The sequence below is a fragment of the Epargyreus clarus genome, unplaced genomic scaffold (assembly GCF_041222505.1).
Source record: "Epargyreus clarus isolate Ecla_fem2 unplaced genomic scaffold, WU_Ecla_fem_2.2 ptg000024l, whole genome shotgun sequence".
Classification (NCBI taxonomy): Eukaryota; Metazoa; Arthropoda; class Insecta; order Lepidoptera; family Hesperiidae; genus Epargyreus; species Epargyreus clarus.
In genome coordinates this window covers 8,919,018-8,940,640 of record NW_027332231.1, presented here as the reverse complement: position 1 = coordinate 8,940,640, position 21,623 = coordinate 8,919,018, and the positions used below count along the sequence as shown (strand labels likewise).

General features: G+C 36.1%; 1 protein-coding gene across 1 annotated transcript in view; it reads right to left on the bottom strand.

The window, feature by feature from the left end:
• Positions 1-21,623, bottom strand: part of LOC140752452 (follistatin-A) — a 49,225-nt gene that overhangs the window by 6,505 nt on the left and 21,097 nt on the right. Inside the window, exons 2-3 of the mRNA XM_073086757.1 lie at positions 15,321-15,512; positions 11,415-11,624 (exon numbers count right to left, since the gene is read on the bottom strand). Of these exons, the coding sequence (XP_072942858.1) occupies positions 11,415-11,624; positions 15,321-15,512 (402 nt within the window). The remainder of the gene's footprint in view (positions 1-11,414; positions 11,625-15,320; positions 15,513-21,623) is intronic.

Here is a 21,623-nt window from a genome sequence, read left to right as displayed (position 1 = left end):
GAACCGTAATTCCGATATAACAGTTACGAATATTACGATCATTTTAGACACTTATTTTTTTTCAAAATAAATTACTTGATATAAAGTAATGCATGGTTATCCAAGCATATTTTATAAGGGTCCTGTGACATAAGTTCAGACGTCCAAACCTTATTCAGCACTAAACCTTATCTTTTAATGTTTCCTTGCCTTTTAAATACTGTTTTAAGAGGCCTTAAACTGTTATTGCGTTGCACAGAAGCCCGTTTTGAGCATAAGGCGCTGACTACATTATTACAAGAATTTGCAGTGGCGAGCCAGGTCGTAAAATGCTTTGAAGCGGTTACATTTAGCACATTCGAAACATATTGTTATAGTGTGCGGAGTGCGAGAATAACAAGGAATTGGGTTATTTTGTCAGGAAGTATTATTCTTTATGGGATTTGTGCTGCGAATATTCGTTTCATAAATAGTTATAGACGGAATTCAACAATATTTAACGGTTCTTACTGGTTTGATTCTCCGTAAATTCAACTGCTTTAAGATATAAATTTCAAGTAAGTACCTATACTAAGAATTGTTATTCCTTGATAGCTTTGCCGAAATTTGTAGTTATTTTCCGTAATAAGGTGTAGTTTGTTTCGTAATAAGGTGCTATTAATACTTGCATAATTTAACGTACACAATACAAAATATTATCTGTGTTTCATTATTTTCTCACTGTTTTGGGCGTGGGTCTTTTCTGAGATTGAGAGAGTTTTAGCCCATAGTACATCGCATAGCCCTAGTGCAATTGGTACCTAAATTACACCTCATCTTTAGAACTTTCTTAAGCTCTCCCACGTTCACTTCACTTCACACACACTTTTCTCAGTATATTTTCTTGAATTATCACAGGGGCGTGGCTGAGGTTCGTACCTACGACCCCGATTGAGAGACCGAGTTTTGAACTACTAGGCTGCTGCACTACTAGGCAGGCACTGCGGCACACTAAGCACAGCACTAAGCACTAAGTTATGTATTAGAGAAAAATATTACATGTAAAAGTTATAATAAAAACGTGCATCAATATTTTAATCATGAAATTCCGACAATAATTTTGAGGTTTAAACATTGATACGTTGCTACGCCTCAGAGCAAGAGCTAAGTTGGGACGCGAATACTATAATTACATGTGAAGGCGTGCTCACAACTATAATACACAGGAACACAGTAGCAAGAAGCCGTCACTATTGTATAAGTTCAGTAGCGCCGTGTAAACTTGCTTCTATACGGCCATTGCATTCAGGTTATTGGCGGGTGTAATTATTCATTATATGGAATGGGGACGTCTGTCTGCATCGGTCTACGGCCACGGTTATGGCGATATTGACGAGACTGCCATTATTGCGTTAATATTGACATTCGTAAGTAATGGATTGATTTGTACTGTTTTTTATTGAATTGAAGTTGCGTGCGAGCATGCAGCCTATGGTAGGAGGTACCATTATCATGGAAATGTGTGTACCTAAGTGATATCTTATTGGTGCTCTTAATCAGTTTACTCCTCAAGGGTTGTAAAACCTCTATAAGAGGGCTTGGAAAGTAGCGACGCCCCATAGAAAAGAGAAAAAGCATAAAAGTTCAAACTAAAGGTTTTTAAATGTTTAACTTAAAAAATGATCTAAATATGAAAGTTGAGTAAAAATAAACCAACAAGTAACTTATAAACAATTAAAAATTAAAAGTATCAAAAAAGTTAATCTTTGAATGAAGTAAGCTTAGAACAAAAAAGTTAATCTTTGATGAGCTTTGAACACAAATTGTAGAGCATTTCCTGTTTAGGGTTAGTTAGAAATGTTAGTGACAGTAACGACCACTTTACATCAAATGATAATATATATAATATTTTACAACATAAAAATAATCATATTGTATAAGAATTACGTATTCAATTTATGATACTGCTATAATGTTTTTGAAACGTTTTAACATAATATCACTAACATTTTACGATTTTACGAAATATGTCATTTTTATCACACTTTATGATGATATAAACAAGCCACAAAATTGTTTTTCCGCTGAAAACATAAATGTTTGGCCGGATATGAACTGCACACGTCACACCGTAGGCGCCAGCTTAATGGACACCTACGGTTTTGGCAGAGAAACTGTTATCAACAACGAATCCTATTCATAAATCTAAAATTAACTATACAATCCGGGTGATTCTGTCGCTTAATGCGTACACATAAAAGTTATTAGCCGATTTTTCTCTGTAATAGATTTTATAAATAACAGTTAATAAAAAACTGAATAGCTCAATTTGACGAACACACTTTGTGCTTTTTGATACCAAATACTACTGCTATTGATAGATACATACTTAATAAAATAAGTTTTATTATAATATACCTAATCTTAACTGCAATATTTTAAATTTATTTTTGTTTATTATACATTTATTTAAATTTTATAATTTGGTACAACCGGAGCCTTGCGTTATTTCAACGAATAATAAATTTAAACGTCAAAACGTGTTCCATACAAAAGCTGCATACAATAATTGTAACGTACAACATTCGTAGCGTCCAACATAATATACAGCTGTTATAAAACCATTAACCGCGATAGCGTTATATGTCGCCAAGAGCTATAAACCGCGACGTCACTTCATATTTCTCTTTACATTTCCATTGAGTTGATTTAAGTGCGTACGCGCATGTGTATGTGTGGGTCTGATTAGGGATGGCGATTCTTTCCGAAAAATATCGATTCGAATCGAAGTGCAATTAATCGATTCACAAAAATGCGAGGCCCGAAGAATCGATTCTTCAAAAATCGAACTTTAACCTTAAAAAGGGGTCAGAAAGGGCGAAGGGCGAAAAAAAGTCATCAGGACCAAACAAGCACTCAAATACGTATCGGTCGGCAAAAGGTCTATAACATCATCATTCAACCAACTACGATCGATCGACTTTCGATTTTCTAGGATGAAAGATCGATTCACTAAATCGATCCATTACTGGAGATCGATTAAAATAATCATTTCTTTTGGCCCAAAACATTGATTCTTCGATTAATCGATCTCAGATCACCATCCCTACGTCTCAGGCTAGAGGAAGCGTCGCGCGGCCGGTTTGTCGTAATTGCGCCCATTCTTATGTTAACCACACGATCGGTTCTCATCCGGATTAATCGGATTTTATTATCGACTTACGTGAGCTTTTTTCTTTTTTGTAAATTAAAAAAGTGTAGGCATGTTTAACAAAAACCTGAACGACAATGTTGTCTAATTTATACAATAACTTCAGTTACTTTTTAGTTTCATTAGCCAATATGTGAGATTTTATTTTATTAATTTAAATTTTGTGAATGAATTGTATAAAATCATTACAATATCCAAACAATATTTTTAGCAAATAACTGTACGAGTAATAGTGCCTTAAATTAAATGATTCGTACATTAAGTTTAAAAGACCAATAAAAATGGTTAATATTTATTTCTTTATTATTTTTAGTCTGTCCTCGGAAAATTATAGTCACAACATTCATTCTCTACTCTTTGATGACATCCTGCGACTCTATACGTTAACTTTAAGGGTGTACCTATATACAATAGATTAAGATCATTTTGTTTTATATATAGCAAGAAATGTCTCAGGATGTATTGTTTATTTTTTGCCCTTATCTACGTTTTTTGTTTAATTAGGTAACTAAATTAACATTATACAGACATTGTTTTGATTCTTTTTCAGTGTAATGCAGACAAAAAAATAATAATTTGGAAAATCCTCACAACAATTAGTGAATTCCTTACAATACGCAAATACATTTTAGACATTTTATAACGAAAATATTTTATGAAATGATTCAAAAAAGTTTAACAAAAAGAACTGCAAGAATAGCATCAAAGTCATGAATGTCTCATTAGAAACCGGGTATGGTTGTAGTATCTCGCTTTTTGCTATAGAATTCATGAATGTAGACTCTTAATGATGTTATAAAGCGGGATGACTACATGGTTTTAATAGTGAGTCTTTCCGTTCAACTATAAAATATACTCGTAGTATCTACCTATGATTTAGTTAACAGTTTCGTTTGTGGTGGAAATACTTTCTTTTTATTCACTAGATTGCATATTGTGTCTATCTTGTAGGTACTCTAGGTATTCGAAAATTATCAAAAATTGATAAATATTTTTTATGAGGTAAAGAAATATAGTTTCATATAATGCTACAGGTAGTCGACAGAAAGCTTAGTTTAACTAAAATAAATTCAAGAGGATATATTTTTTACTGGTATTGAAATAACTGCTGACCGCATTGAAATTTCCTATGTGGGTTGAAATTGTAGTCAGAGAGACTTACAGTTAGGTATTCATTAAGATATCAAATCTCAAAAGAATTTACAGTTCAGAGTAAAGGATGGAAATTATTCTGTTAAAAGAGATTTTTATCCGTGTTTTAACTGTTCATAATAAAGCTGTTGAAGTAAAAATTGTGATAACGCTAGTGAGTAATAATCAGTGTTCACCAATTTTTGTTTATCATAGTTCTAAGCTGGATTTCCAATATAAATCTAAATAAAAGTTTTATAAAAATACACAGATGTTTTGAAGTAGGGACGATTTATGCACCCTTTACTTTTAATTGTCATTCGTAGTACAGGTAATTGTTGGCATTATTGTGAGCAAATAGTAAAAAACGATCACGAGTATCGACTAATGGAACGTTATGCCAATCTGTTATGTAAAGTTATATTTAAATAATTACTAAGTAGGTAGGTATGAAGTTGGTAGAACCCTTTGTGGTTCGACTCCGGCGACACACATATTTCCGCCTAATATTAGCAGTGTTAGACGCTGCTGTGTTCCGTTTGAAGGGTGTGGTAAGGGAGACAAACTTTTTCGAGGCGTTCTAGCTTAGTCCTCAGGGGTAGCAGCGCATCTGTGGCCTACCTCAGGTAGGAATATCTAATCCTATCTACGGTTGATTACAGGATCAGGTGGCCTGCATGCTCGTCTGCTACTCCTATATTATAAAAAAAAAGGTTAATGATATTTTTTGTTATAAAAATCTATTGAAATAAAAATATCAATAACGCTCGTTATTTATAATTAATCTTTATCATTTTTTGTCTACCAAAGTACGAATTTTAAAATTTTTGCCTACCTTCTCAAATTGTCAAATGTCGAATAGTGGTAGACTAAAATGGTAAAGTCTGCATGCTAAAGTATGTAGCGGGTGTCCTGCATAACTCAAAACGAATAGATAACTCCTTGGGAAGTTGGTTAAAAATAGACAGATGTTTTGAAGTAGGGACGATTTATGCACCCTTTACATTTAATTGTCATTCGTAGCACAGGTAATTGTTGGCATTATTGTGAGCAAATAGTAAAAAACGATCACGAGTATCGGCTAATGGAACGTTATGTCAATCCGTTTAAAAAGAGAGAACAAAGCTGTTTCTCGCTCAATATCTCGTTGAACAACTGCAATTACACTAGAAAATTCTTTTATTTTAATTAGTTTGCGGTACGTTGCTTCGAGGACTAGGGAAGGGGTCTATGTAGGGCTGGCAACTTGCGTAACTCATAGGTTCGTAAACCAAAAGTCAAAAGATCACCATTTGTAAAATACTTACATGAAATCAAATCTTAAGTAGATTATAACTTGCATTACCTACGTTAAGAAAATTATGAAGACGTAAAATAATGACTTATAAGTTTAAAATAGCAAACGACATTGCAGTTGAGTCGCCCATGGATATTTTTATATCTATGGGTGACAGTGGCCATATACTTGAAGCACATCACAGGTCACTCACGTCGCCACACCGGAAGAGGAAGATGGTTATTTTATATTAAGTTAAGATTAAAACTACTTCGCAACAATCCGCTACAAATATGTATGATGGTATATATTTTAAACCATGCAGTATGTAACACCCTCCTTCTCACAAAGGATGCGTGCAGATGCAAAAAAATAAAAATATACACCACCATACATACCACCACCAACACGTGTTTCGCTCCAAAACGGAGCATCATCAGAGTGAGTTGACTCTACGAAGGTTAATCGTTAAGTATTATATTTAAGTAACCCAGTATCTACACTCTTCCACCGTAACGCTTCTACTTCACGTTAGACATAAGTGGTGGTGGTACCTCCCCGGTAGAAGCACACTGGTTCGAAAAAAAACTGCGATTTGGAATATTACAATAGTTCGACCTAGCTCAAACAAGGGTTAAACAAGTGTCGGCAGCCCTAGACCTGCAGCACACCCTTCAAACCGGAACGGTAATGTGTGCTCTGCTTAGCGAAATAGGTGAGAGGCCTATTCAGTTGCAAATACATTGTTGTGAGATCTGTGCAGCTATTGAGGGCACAATTCGAAGCATTACATTACTCTGGAAGTCTAGAAATAGATTTTAACATTTTCGGATTCATTTCATTCGGGATCGGGCGGTAGTTTAGATAGGTCTTTTGAAGTATTGATTTAGTATGCATGTGATATTATGTACGTCACTAGTAATGGTTGTATAATTTTTATTATTTTTATAGGTATAATCGGTGTAAAATTAATAGGAAAAGGCAAAATAATTTAGAACTTGTTTGTTTTTTGCTTGTTAACTGATTTTCTTATATTTTTATTAGGATATTGACGAGTTTTCTATCAATAAAAAATAATTAGGTATTATTGTCGAATTGTTAATGTTATCAGTAACCTGGTGTTACTGCTAGGCAAGGGGCTTCTCTTAGGAGGAAAAGGAATTAGCCACAGTTCATCGCGCCGCTGTGCTGGTTAAGTGCGTGTTGGCCAGGTTCACATTGAGATTTTTTCAAAATTCTCTTAAAGCACGTTTCCTTATGATATCTTCCTTTACTGATCAAGCAAGTGATAAGTAATTAACTAAAACGCACATAACGTTTATCAACGTTCCTCTAATTTTTCAATCAGAGGTATGCTTGGGATTTGAACCTCGGACCTCTCAACTGATAAGCCGCCACTAGTGAGGAACACATATAATAAAATCAAAACAATAATGACCTAATATTGTGTTACGAAAACAACAATAACACGTGTGTGAGTCAACGCCTCGTATTAAACAAAAATGTATTAAAAACAAAAAACATTAGCATATCCGAAAAATAAGCGTGGATCACATAAATAACGAGTAGATTGTAAACACAATTAATTAAAGTCGGCGATTTGAAACAAACAACTTATTCATATGCTAGCGTATTTTGTTTACGCGACAACGTGGTAAACAGAACTACGTCGCAATACTTGTGATTCATTCACGCATGGAAAGGGAACATTATGTAAAGTCATTAATATAATTCCCACTGCTGGGCATAAAAGTCAATATTCAATAGTCCAAAGAATAACACTATGGCAATCATACAGTATGGCAGAGATGTTTCTCTTTGAAAATCTTTTGATTTTTCCAATAATTCGGCCGCCGTCATTGTTTTTTAATATGGCGCATAGATTGTAATACACCAGTGCCACAAAAATATAAGCGCTTAATTAACTTCTTATCCATATCCGTACAGAACAATACAAAAGTACCTACTTAGGTAACTATATTAATCCGCTCGCGCCCCCATCAACGTTTTTCTTTCAAGTCCTTCTGTCTTAGCATACGGTCTTAAATGCATTTATATTGAATTCACAGAGAGACTATTCAATTCCCGCCATTATATAGTATGTTGATTGATCCCAAATTCAGTATATCTGAAGGACCGTTAATATTATCCGGTTAAGAAATACTTAAATGAAATACATATTCATTGTATTCCAGTAGTCAGGTAATGAAGCGCAACTATTCTTCAATCTGCAATTTACAGCTTTATTGTCTCGCGAGTCTGATATAGATTTACGACGTGCAATCGAGATCGGTTCGAGAACCAACGCTAGGGCACAGAAGCTTTTATTCACATGCATGCACCCGAGGCGACGCATTCGGCCAGACGTATCGTGCATCGCAATGAACCATTATAGTCTCCCGATGCCAATAGAGATGTAGTTGGCCTTCTAGGAATGGACGGGCAATTTGCTAGTGAGATAGTAGGGGAGTGTCCGGTCATCATGGCGATGGGGATTAATGTACTGGAGCTACGAACAAATCGAGCCTCTATACCTGTCGAAGAAGACAGATTATAATTATAGTCAATGGTAGAAATCTTTGGATCGCGCGCTCATTCTGTGTTCTATAAAATATAGCGCGTGCGTCTAAATACTTAAGATCCGACAGATATTAATTTTCCCGGCGAATAAACAATACTATGGCGATATTGAAAGCGGATATTAATGGAGTCGGGTCGTGTAGAGCGTTTCGAAGTGGGTTGCGCATGCGCATGTATTTCCACGCAAATGACGCTATTGTGCGCAGACGTCGGTCGGCGGCGGCGCGGCGAGCCGGCGTGTTCCCATTCTCTCCATAATCGAAATCGGCCCCGGAAATATTTTCTGGGGTCAGAAAACCCTTACGAGAGTGAAAATTTTTAATACTATGATCATTCAAATATGTTATTATTAAGCGATGTAGGTATTTAATTTTACATTTTTCATACAAGTTTATTTTACTTATTCAAATTAAATTTATCAACGTAATTACACTTGATAAATTTTATTTCATTGACTTTATTACTTTCACACGCCTCCATTTTTCTTATTTATATATGGAATTATGAGTTTAAGATCTTTTAAATACTTAAGAGAAAAGATTATAACAATAATAAATGATTATCTCACCTGATTTTTAAAATTCGCATAGTTATATTTTAAAAATTGCTTATTCGTAGTTTAAAAATTGCTCAGTTGGCTTTACAGAATAAGACGAACCCGACGGCCGCGCAGCCTGATAGCCTTGCGGTGACTTGCTCGAACGAAAGCCATATGCCATTAACATTATCGTTATGACAGCGTCAGTAATCTTAAAAATCGTAATGGAAACTCGTTTTTGAAAATATTTCATAAAATGTGTATTTCGATTGCTTTGAATTAACTGAATGTAGCGAAACAGTTGGAGGTTACAAATACGAATATTTTAACACAAGCATAAGGATGTAATTCAATCAGAAAGGTATTATTTATGAACGTTGTAAAAATTGGAATTAAAATTTTACGTTTATATTTAAAGTTAAACATTAACATTTATTACTTTTGTGCGTGTACATTTCACTTTGATTATGTTTTTAATAAATATCTTAAGTTGACTTTAATAACAGTCGCAAAGTCGAAAAATATAGCTTAGCGACTCTCAGTACCTACTCTAAATATAAAGATGAAAATCTTTTTAAATGTGGTATACATTTAAAAAGATTTTCATCTCTCTTAATCTTCCATCAATTTAAGTCCAATCATTTAAAATTGTGTTTTTTTTATAATATAGGAGTAGCAGACGAGCATGCAGTCCACCTGATGGTAAGTGGCTACTGCCGCCCGTGGACATCTGTACTCAACCCCAGATAGAATTAGATATTCCTACCTGTCATCGGCCACAGATGTGCCGCTACCCTTGAGGACTAAGCTGGAACACCTCGGAAAAGTATGTCTCCCTTACCACACCTTTCAAAACGGAACACAGCAGCGTCTAACACTGCTGTTATTAGGCAGAAATAGTAGAAGTGTGGCGGTGGTGCCGCCGGAGTCGAACCACACTACCACCTTCAATTTGTGATGCTAAATCTAAACATTAACACACAGACTTTTTAACTTTTTCAATTCTCCAAGTGTATAATAAGCTCCGCCTAGAAACAAGCAATAATACAAGCAAAAATATGTCTATTCTATCTAAGAATATGAAGCTCGTCATAAACTAATTAATTGGTAGATAATAGAGGTAGAATGTTTGTTGCCATCCGGGCGGCCGCTAGCTATTAACATGTATTTTATTATCATACCAGCAATAATTAATGTTACACGTGTAACAATTACGAGACTGGTCATCGTTTACATTAAAATATTACGACATAACGTATAATAGTAACATTAGTTTTGTTTAATAACCATGATTTACTCCCACTCGAGACTTAAGGAAAGATAAAAAATAACAAAAACAACATTTGGCGCCTAACATTTACGCATATCGTTATAATCAAGTAGTTAAGTGAATTAAACAAATAATTATAACAAGACACGTATCTGATTAAGAACGTGGAAAAACCCAGCTCAGAAAAACAATTGAAAAACAGATTTATATGACCGTTACTAGGAGTAGGTAATCTGTTTCTTTATTATGAAAAAAGTTATAGGGTTAAGCGTTGCATTATTCTGGTTTAAACTTAGATAATTAAACCAACGGTTTATAGGATGTCGTAAGGAAGGTACACGAAATATTTAAACTTTATTCTCATGAGTAACAACGAATGTAGTCCAGCTGGTTGGACTTTCAAAGATATATTCGATTTGTAATTGGTAAAATGATTTATAGTCCTAAGGATTGGGATTTAAATTACTTATTATCATTAAAGAGTTCCTGAGAGTTCTTTAAAAAAATCTCAAAGTTGTGTGAAGTCTATATTCACACTTGGCCGCGGTGGACTATGGTCCTCACTTAGTGAAGACACCCGTCGGTATCCAGCATCGCGACAGTAATGGGTTGACTGGATTGACGACAACCGCTAAGGAGCTTACTGTATCCGATTTCTAAAACGTAAAACGATTCACCTTAAAGATTAGGATATAATATATCATGATATCTATTTCCCCGGCTAACAGCTGCGCTTGCAATGGATCCGAGATTAGTGCGGTTGCGGTTATTGCGGCGCAGTTTTATTAATCAATCAGAGTCATGCTCTGGAGAACACGGTTATATGAGAACATTAGATGTCACGGCTTTATCGTGTATAGTGGCGCTTTGTGGACTAGAACTACATTCATCATCATCATCATTGCTCATGGTTACAATGTTGTCAAATATTTATAATAGTATGATTCTTCTTTATTTATCGTCCAAATCATATAAATAAATTAATTTTGAAAATGCACATACAAGTTCATATTTTACAATAGCGATATAGGTAAGTAAAGCATCTACGAATTTCCGTCTTCCTTAAGGGTCAACAAATAGAGTAGCACAACACATCTGTGATCAACTACGACGACCCGCGTGGCGGAGCGGCTACCATACCGGTCTGACGCGCAACGGGTCCCGGGTTCGATCCCCGGCCAGACAGATATCTAAATGATGAATTTAGATTTCTGTTTCTGGGTCTGGGTGTTTGTGTATTTGTCTATGTGTGTGTCCATGGCACCCACGACACAGGGAATCTTAGTGTGGGGCTGTGAGTGTAGTTTACTGATATTTAAAGCCGTGTGGAAACCGATAGAAAGTGGTCACACTAAGTGGCTTATCGGAGCTGTTTTTTTCTTTAAACAAACTCCTTTTACTTCTTCTTCTGTAAACCTTACGAAGCGGTGATGAAGTCCTTCAAACCTACCTCGGCAAGGTCCCGGGTAGTCAAGCGACAGATGCTTCGCGGGGCGGCGGCACGCGCGTCGCCTGAGGCGGCACAGCGAGCGGTAGGTCTTGCCGTCGCTGCCGCACACGGGCCCCGCACGCCGGCACGCCGCGGCGCACACGCAGCGCGCGCGCCCGCCGCGCACCACGCACCGCCGGCCCGCGCCGCACGACACGCCTGCGCATGATTCTGTTGATGGAAGATGATGTTAATAATGATCTATACTAATGGCTAATTATAAAAATGGCTAATAAAGCAGTGATAGCCTAGTTGTTAAGAAATTCGGCCTCTCGATCGAGGTGTGCGAGCTTCAAATCCCAGGCACGCACCTCTTATTTTTCGAAATTATGTGCGTATTAGATTTTTTTTTATAATATAGGAGTAGCAGACGAGCATGCAGTCCACTTGATGGTAAGTGGCTACTGCCGCCCATGGATATCCGTTATCAACCCCAGATAGAATTAGATATTCCTACCTGAGGTCGGCCACAGATGCGCCACTACCCCCGAGGACTAAACTGGAGCGCCTCGGGAAAGTATGTCTCCCTTACCACACCCTTCAAACCAGAACACAGCAGCGGTTGACACAGCTGTTATGAGGCGCAAATAGGTGGCGGTGGTGCTGGCGGAGTTAAACCAAAAAGGGTTCTACCACCTACCACCTTATAATAAGCATTTTGTATTTGTAACAGTAAAATACAAGATGGAAGAAATGGTGGTACCCTAAAATAATTTGAAATAAAAGACAGATAGCAGTTTAGCTGTCGTACTATTAAAGATTAGTTCGGTTTCAATTAACCTCAAGTTGAATGATTTTGACATACACCTTTGGATATACCTAACTTTCTCCATTTTTACAGGTAGAATATCTACTAATATGAACTAATAATACGAGTACATATGAAATTTTCATGCCTTTAAGTGCAACTATAACGAAACTATAATAGGGGGAAAAACATGCTGAACCCTTTCGTGTAGTATTCAGTTCTGCGTACATTGCCGAAATTTGGTATCGCATTCCGAGCTTAGGGATTCAGAAAAGACATTAAAATTATATTTTCTGAATTCGGAGGTGCAGGACTGTAGATAGTAGACTACATTGTGACTGGTCTTGACCTTGACCTCACTAAGTGCAAAATGGTAGATAGTACCTACATGTCTTAGATGAAATCGATTATAGGTACAACTAACCGTGCTTTTTTGCTAAGTCTGAGGTCTAAGTAATCGCATCTAGTATGCAAAACGGCAGAGTAATGCAATATTTAAATCGATTTACTTTTACACGCCAAAGCTTGAAAACTCAATTTAAATTGACGTTGACCTGAAAATGCGACAGATAGGTTGGTATACAACCTATAACTAATATTAACATCGAAGTGCCGCGTGCAGCCTACAAACTTTATTTCCAGTAGTGTTTATAATAGGGATGGAGATCTGGGATCGATTAACCGAAGAATCGATCTTTCGAGCCAAAAAATCGATTATTTTAATCGATCTCCAGTAGTGAATCGATCTTTTATCGAAGTAGGTTGAATGTATTATAGACATTTTTGCTGACTGATATATTTCATTGTTTTTTTGGTCCTGAAGACCTTTCCTAGCTGAAAAGATCGAAGATCGATTTTTGGAGAATCGATTCTTTGGGTCTCGACATTTTTGTGAATCGATTTATTGGACTTCGAATCGAATCGATTCAAGAATCGATATTTTTCTAAAAAAATCATCCATCCCTAGTTTATAAATAATTCAGTATGTAATTAAATAAACTGGGCATGTAGAATGACTAGCTTTTGAATATTGAAATAGGAACACATTAATGGCGTGGTCGAGACCTCGATGTGTAAGATTTGTCCCATCCGCAGTGGATTTGCAAATCAGTACTTGATAGGCACCTGTTTCATTAGCATGGATGAGGCAGGTAAATCGACTGAGTTCCCGCAACTGCATGTGAGGCTTCACTTCTTGAATGGTTTACAATTAAATGTAAAGAGTCTCTATCTGTAATTTTGTTTTAGCTGCATTTTTATAGGACTGCAGACGAGCATGCACTCCACCTGATGGTAAGTGGATACTGCCGCCCATGGACATCTGGCCCCAGGTAGGAATAGATATTTATACCTGATGTCGGCCACAGATGCGCCGCTGAGGACTAAGCTGGAACGCCTCGAAAAATGTCTCCCTGGAATGTCTCCCTTACCACACCCTTCAAATGCAGAACACAGCAGCGTTTAACGCTGCTGCTATTAGGCAGAAAATTAAACCACTATGCTATTTTAATGAATGGATTAATAAGCCGTAAAGTCATTCTTTTAAGGAACATTTTTGTAATTTTAAGTTAGCGTATCAAATCTGTACCTCGCTCTAGGGTCAGTTGTGAAACAAAGGCTCGAATACTTTAAAACAATACTTGTCAAACATTTATTTGATTGTGCAGTGTAGGATGCAATCTTTTCTCGTGTCATGTTAACACCAACGCAAACTTTAACTAAGTACTTAACTGTATGAAAAATTATGTAAATATGCATCTATTAATCTTATCTGCGCACTCTCAAGTTATTCGAACAGTTTTCTGTACTGAGTCGAAATATCTCCACTTATATTCTAAATAGCAAAATAAAGTAGATGGATAAAATGGATAGAGATTGTATATTATGAAATCTAGTAACATGTCCTAGATCAATGGTTTCATGTTGTACAAATGAAAATGCTCAGGTCCAGAACGCAAATAAACTAACGGAAACGCAAATAGTCCCATCAATTAGATATTTGCCAGGAATCGAACCCGAAATCCTCTATGAGTCAGAATTACGAACATTGTATTACGTTGGTCGTCTTTAAGAAAAGAGTAATACAGGGAAAAGATTATTGGGAATAAAGCGTATTCGTTAAAAGAAAACTGCATGACTATAAATTATTAAATTTTCTAAAAGTACATTTTGCCAGCTTCGCCAATTACGCCAAATTCCTCAAATTTTACGTGATGGTGAAACATACACAAACTCTATTTTCTTATATTATTATTATGAGAGTCGTCACCATTTTCAGTTTTATATATTATATTGAGTTTAATATTCATATTCATATTCATTCATTCCATTGTATTTTATTTGAACAGAACATAAATATATACAGTACAGATTTTAACCCATTTAAGCTGAGTCATTGTTTTCATGAAATATTTCGACAATATTACAAAATATTCATCATACATTATTGAACTTAAACAAAAGCGTAATCCACTTCAATTTATATAATGAATACAAAATTCGAATTGAATAAGTAATTTCATAGAATGGCATTAATCGAGCTATTTTGTATTCATTAAATCTGTCTCTACAAAATTAAGTGAAACAATGTAAATTTTCAGCAAATAGAATATTTCTGTTGTATATGTATCTAATATCTATCGGTCGTTGAACCCATCGACCCAAATCTTTATTGAAACAATCACTATCTATGTGTATGTGTGCATCACTTTATTGACTGAGTGCCATCGAATGTTTGGAAGTAAATAGTTTACATGTAGTTTAAATAGTATAGTTTGTTGTCACCTATCTCTTATTTAGTAAAACCTTTTTTTAAATTGAAACAGAAAACCAGCAAGCATTCTACCGTATTGTACCTAAAAGGATTAACACCTGTAATCAACACCAAAATGGTTTGCAGTCCTATTTGCGATAGGCCACATACGTCTTATGGTTCCTAAACCAGGGACTTGCCAAAAGGCATTCCAGCTTAGGATGGCCGAACTCAGGTATGAATATCATCCTATCTGGGGTTTGAGTACAGATGTGCATGAGCTGTAGTAGCCACTTACCGCATAGATTGCATGCTCGTCTGCTACTCCTATTTTATAAAAAAAAATGTAGCACACAGCACAACTCACCCGCACATGCAGTACACGGCACTCCGCCCGAGAGTGCTTTGTAGAAGAATATCTCGCCGCTGTCGAGGTCGCGCGGGCTCCAGGCGGCGGGGGCGCGGGCGCCGCCAGCGCAGCACTCCGCCCGCCCCACACGCAGCGCCGCCACAGAGCTGCATCGCCCGCCGCGCTCCATCCCCGACCAGCAAATCCCGGCTGGGGGAACACACATTATTAAGGACTTTGTTTGTTTTTTGACCTGCTTTTTAGTTTAATTTTGTTATTTTAGTAGAAAAACATATTTTTAGGACTTTTTAGAGCTTTCTTCTTGAGTTTTATAGAGCTGGACTGGTGAAGCTCTATAGGTGGTATAGCACTTAATGGTTTGACTTTAGAAACACTACAACTACACTTATAACATACATTTATGGTTTAAGATCTTTATTAATATCTCTCTTAAGATTAAACAATCACATATAAATGAAGTAGGTATATAGTGTTGGTGTTAAAGGGAGAGCCACGCATACGAGGCGTTGAAACTTATATAATAATAATAATATATATATAGCAAAGCATCTGTGGTCATCTAACAAATTGGGAGTGTAAATATGTGGTTAACAATAAAAGTACGAGTACACGGGCAGCAATGACCACTCAACTCAACTATACATATATTTTTTAATTAAAACTAACTGTTTTAATAGATAAAATACTAGTCACGTATGCGTGGAATATGAAATAGATTTAAAAATTATTTTGAATTTCAGGATTATTATTTTATGTCATATAAAAGTCCAAATAATTAAGAAACTATTACTTTTACGTAATTATAAATAACCGTAGTAATAATATATAATAAAATAATTTGCGAATCATTTTGTACCTAAGTTTAAGTAGCAAATAGGCATACACAGGGTCATAGCCCATCTGAATTCTAAGTATTAACATTGTTCAAATTGATTGATAGTGCTTTAGTTAACGTGTACAATGTGTTGTCTAGACATCATTATTTCACTTACGAACATATGGTTTAGGTACGTAAGACAAATGTATTGTAAAGCAGACAAATTAATGGGTGTCATTGTTATTTGCATCGCCACATATTATCTCCCCACTACTGGGCATTTATCTCTTCTGAGAAATCAGAGACTGTTTTAGGTTCATACATAGATTAGTAAAGATACTTCGCCGCCTTGAAATTGAATGAAGCCACAAACGGCTTATTGTAGTAAGTTCTTTTTTTGAATCCTTGACAAATAAAATCATTTTTAGACAAAATTTACGAATAAATAACTAATTTACGTAATAATTACGTAATTTACGTAATAAATAAATAATTATTTCAAATATTTTAGGGATATTTTAGCACGGAGACGTGGCAAAACTTTTTTACGCAACTATTTCAATTCTCAAAACTGGGTACATTTTCTTGTTAGGAGTGAGTAATCTTTACTAATCTATGGGTTCATAGATAGACGCTTTAAATATACGTGTTCTTCACTCACAGCCTCACTCTAGGAGTCCCATGTGTCTTGGGTGCCATGAACACATACACAAACACCCAGACGTAGAAACAGAAATCTAATTTGGTCATTTAGATATTTTGTCTAGCCGGGGATTGAACCCGGGACCCCTGCGCGTCAGACCAATTTTAAAGCGGACTTCTTAATTGAAAGCATTATGAGGAATTCGGCAGGGTTTCTCATATTTCCTGCGCCTAACTGAATAATATAGCACACATGAAACACGAATTAGAGAAACAAATAAGGAAAACTTAGAGATACTCGAAATTTGAGCTTGGCCTGAGTTTACATCATGGTGACAGTATGAGAGGCCGAATTTCATGTTCTTAGTTTTTGTTTTTAAAACTGATAGTGGACATCTATAATCGATCGTTAATAGAATTACAGTCCTACTTGTTAGCTACAGGTGCGTCCTTACCCCTGAGAGCTAAGTTGGAACACCACGTGTTTGCAACCCTTTTCATATGTAGATGTACTATACATCGTTGCAATTTGACCACCTTTAACTTAATTATTTTATTGAAATAATAATAATAATGTAAAGGATGCATTTTTTTTTTGTAATCACCTTTTTTACAACAAACATACAAATGAAACGAGTAAATGCTGGGGCTAAGAGATACAAATTTCAAGTTAAGGTGTAGTTGTAGAGCGTATTAATAGAGGATTTTAAGAAAATAACCTAGCGATTATTGTCTTTACTGCTCTACTTTCACTCCCGAAGCGTTTATGTTTGACTATAAATAAGAACACCACACTCCTACTCTACAATTTGCTCTACCGTGCACGAAACTTAGCTTATCTCTACCTGTTGCGCCAGACACTTGACTATAGTCTAAATAAGAATGTGCAGATTTTATTACTGGGATATAGATTTGACTTGTTGATTTTTTCTTATCGCTGTTTTTATTTATCACAAAGTTCACATAATATTGCTGGAGTCGCTAAAGCAAATTTTATTTTTTAATAGGCAAAAAACTAAGGCAAATGTTAAGTGCGTCGGGCAATTTGATTTTTATCTCATTAGACTAAAAAAAATAACTATATCTAAAATTCTACTCTATTAAAGACTTATATGCATAAAAATATTAGACTCTGCTAAACTAAATCACGTGTTTTTTCGGTGCTCAGTAAAAAGTTCAAAGTATTAACTTTACAAATATAATTAGTGATTATATTTCAGCTTATTGAATACTGATGGTATTCCAGAAAGTATCTAAATACTTTTCTTTTTTTAAAGATATACCCACCAAGCGGAAAATAAATATCAATTTATGGCATTCATTTAAAAATAGTTTATCGGTAGGCATTTGCAGAAAATAGCTAGATTTCTGTTTGAAATCCGAGAATTATGAAGAAAAAATGTACCAAGACTTCATGAACATACATTATGTAATTTAAACGTAAACTTACGTGCGAGTAGTAGCCCGGCGTCGCACGCTCGCTTAATACGCGCATTAGCTAATCGCACGCGATACGTACAGCGATTTGCAACGCAAATTGCTTTATTTGCGTATTCAATCTCGTGCAAGCACATGTGGCCCGCAAGCCACTCGAATAACATTGTTGCTTGACAGGAGGAACTTCGTAACGCATCAGCGTTTTCTAGACTTAAATTCATCTTGTGAACACGTGGTTTTTGGTGTAATTTAAAAAAAAATGCTTTATTATATTTTTAAGCGCAGGGACCCAAAACACGAGCTATAGTTCATGTCGTCGCTTACAGCCGATACACGGGACGATAGGCGTCGACAGTCGGGATTGGTCGCTGATCCTAATCCGATCTTTCCTACATAAGGGTAGATATCTTTCATATATTACCGCCGAAATAAAAACAATAAAGTATAGGGCACGTGAAATACAAATTCTATAACGTTAATGATTGCTTTAAATTTTTATTGCGAATTGTTTTTCTACCGCCATCGTTTTAAATTAAAACTGTTATAAATAAAGTCAGCTAAGATTTATTTAGACAAAGCATACTGAACTATGACTATGAATGACAAATAAACGATCACCAGGCAGATAGTATTCAAAGGTCAGAACCGTTAATTAAAGGATTTATTTCTAAAAGTTGTAAATGCGAAATTAATCGAATCGGTCTCGATTATTCGTTGTTAGAGAACGCTTCTTTCTATGAAGACGTACCACACACTCGTGGCATTCTTACACGTGTCTAAGATACGAGTGTTCACGGACGGCAATAAAAACATGGTTCCCACAGATATTTCAGACGGGCATATTAAAAGCAGATGCATGTATCGGTGCGGCCGAGCCGCCGTATTCGGTCGGAATCCAGTCGGAGGTGAGTCACGCTCTCCGCGCTAGACGTTCGGCAGACACTATTTTTCAAACCGACCGGCCGACCGGCGACCGGCTCGACCACAACCGTACATGGACCAACAAACGTTAGGTACCTACCCACCGCCCGCAACCGTGCTGCTCATTTTTCCGCACCCGGCTACAATGTGTTAATTTGAAAATCAAACTCGTAATGTAACGTCTTAGTGTTGCGTTTGACTTTGGCACAGTGGCAACGTGCACTTTCGCCAATCCCGCCAAAATATGCATTTAATTCTACTTACATATTTATTTATATGTAGTTACATAAGGAGGAAGGAATCGTGATCACTGTGGGGTATGAATATTGTTATACAAAACCCAAAAATTAGATATAAAAAAAATATAATGCTGTTATTTATATTTAAATCCAAACCTTTACTTATACTCGCCTTGTTTCCGTCTAAAACGTTCATTTAAATTTTTTGAATGAGTTTAGGATAAATGTCTACGTATAAATCTAATCTGATAGTTTTATTGAAGCGAGGTATGTAACCTGATATAAGGCGATTAAGGCCATAAATTTCATGTTAAGAAAAACAAAAACTGAAAGGATAAAAATATTTGGCTGCGCAGCAATTTGGAGATCAAAACAACACGTCACAAAATACCATGCAGTCGAAATCATTATAAGCTATATTGTTTTGCTAAAAATTGCATCACGCCAATGCACTTTGTAATTCAAATTATGACATTGACGCAAAGTGCCTTATGTAACAACCGACTGAGTTGCAGTTAAAAATGGCGGTCGCCTATAAAATTTATTTTATTTCATGGTGATCTGAAATATAATTGAGAATTACAATGTAGTATCCTTCTTCCCACTCGTCGGCATCGCGATTGTTTAGCCTTTTAAAAACAAAAAAGTTTTAAGACCTCTGACACTGCGTATGACAGTGACACTATATTGACAGCTACCTCACTTACTTCTTTTTCGCGCTTCCAAGGCATCGTGATATTATTTTTTCAAAGTTTTGTTAAACGTGTATAGTGAAGCAAAACTAGTGAAAAAATGGAAACTAGGAATGAAGAATCACGTCCGCGTAGTTGTGGTCGCAGTAGCAAGAATTTACGAAGCAATTCCTCGGATTGGATCACCGGTTCATAGGTTATGTACAAATCACTTACCAGGTATGTAAGAAAATAATGTATTCATTTTTTACAGTTATGTGTGCACAACTATAAAAATGCCTAAATAACTAACATATGCTTAGAAAGAAACTATATCGTTTGAAAAACTTTCTCGTATCTACAACTTCAAAACTATTGACGCACGCCAATCTCGCTCTTGCACGTTACAGACACCAAACGGTGCTCATATTCGCCATTAACCGTAAGATGCTTGCATTTTTATGCATATAATTTAGCAATTAATGGTCCAAATATAAAATGCACCCGAGCCACGAGTACCACCCACCCGAGTACGAGATACTCGTGGCGTCGCTTTGTCGACACTAAATGGTTCCCATGTTCACCATTAAGCACGAGATGCTGGCCCTAACATTTATATGTGACAAATGTTCGAATATTCAAAGAGTCACAACCGTCGAGTACGAGATACTCCTAGTTTTACTTTGTTGACACTAAACGGTTCACTCATTCGCCATTGAGTACGAGATACTCGCGCTAACATTTCTATGTGGCAAATGGTCGAATATACAAAGCATCAGAACCGTCGAGTACGAGATACTCCAAGTGTCACTTTGTTGACACTAAACATTTCACTCATTCGCCATTGAGTACGAGATACTCGCGCTAACATTTCTATGTGGCAAGTGGTCGAATATACAAAGCATCAGAACCGTCGAGTACGAGATACTCCAAGTGTTACTTTGTTGACACTAAACGTTTCACTCATTCGCCATTGAGTACGAGATACCTGCGCTAACATTTATATGTGGCAAATGGCTTGAATGCTTCCATCACTAGCTTTTGCACTAACAATACACAGTATAAAGCATGAATGATTTATAAGCACTAAGCTAGAGCTGCTACAACACAAGGTTATGCCAACCCTGTTATACCAACTCTGACAAAATAATTTTCAGAACCAGCTATAATTTCAGGAATCATTCATGGAGTTATTGCAAATAGCAAAACATATTTGTAACTATATGACAAAACAGTGTCCTAACAGAAATGGAAAATATTATGTCAACATACTGGGACAACGAGTGAATACAATAATATCATCAGAGTTCTCTAAAATTGGGAGGTATGTGTGAAGCAACTGGATGAATGACATATTCCAATGAGAACTGAGGAAATCAACCTGGTACATTTTGATGCTCTTCTCAGAATAACACTAACTAGTGCTACCTATAAAGGTCATAATAGGTCATTTATGCTCCACCACAATACACACGATAAAAATATATGTAATACAGGGTGGAGAACAGAAAATAGGAATCATCACATTGCTGGTGCGCTAACCCAAAACAAATATAACCCCGTGCATATAAGA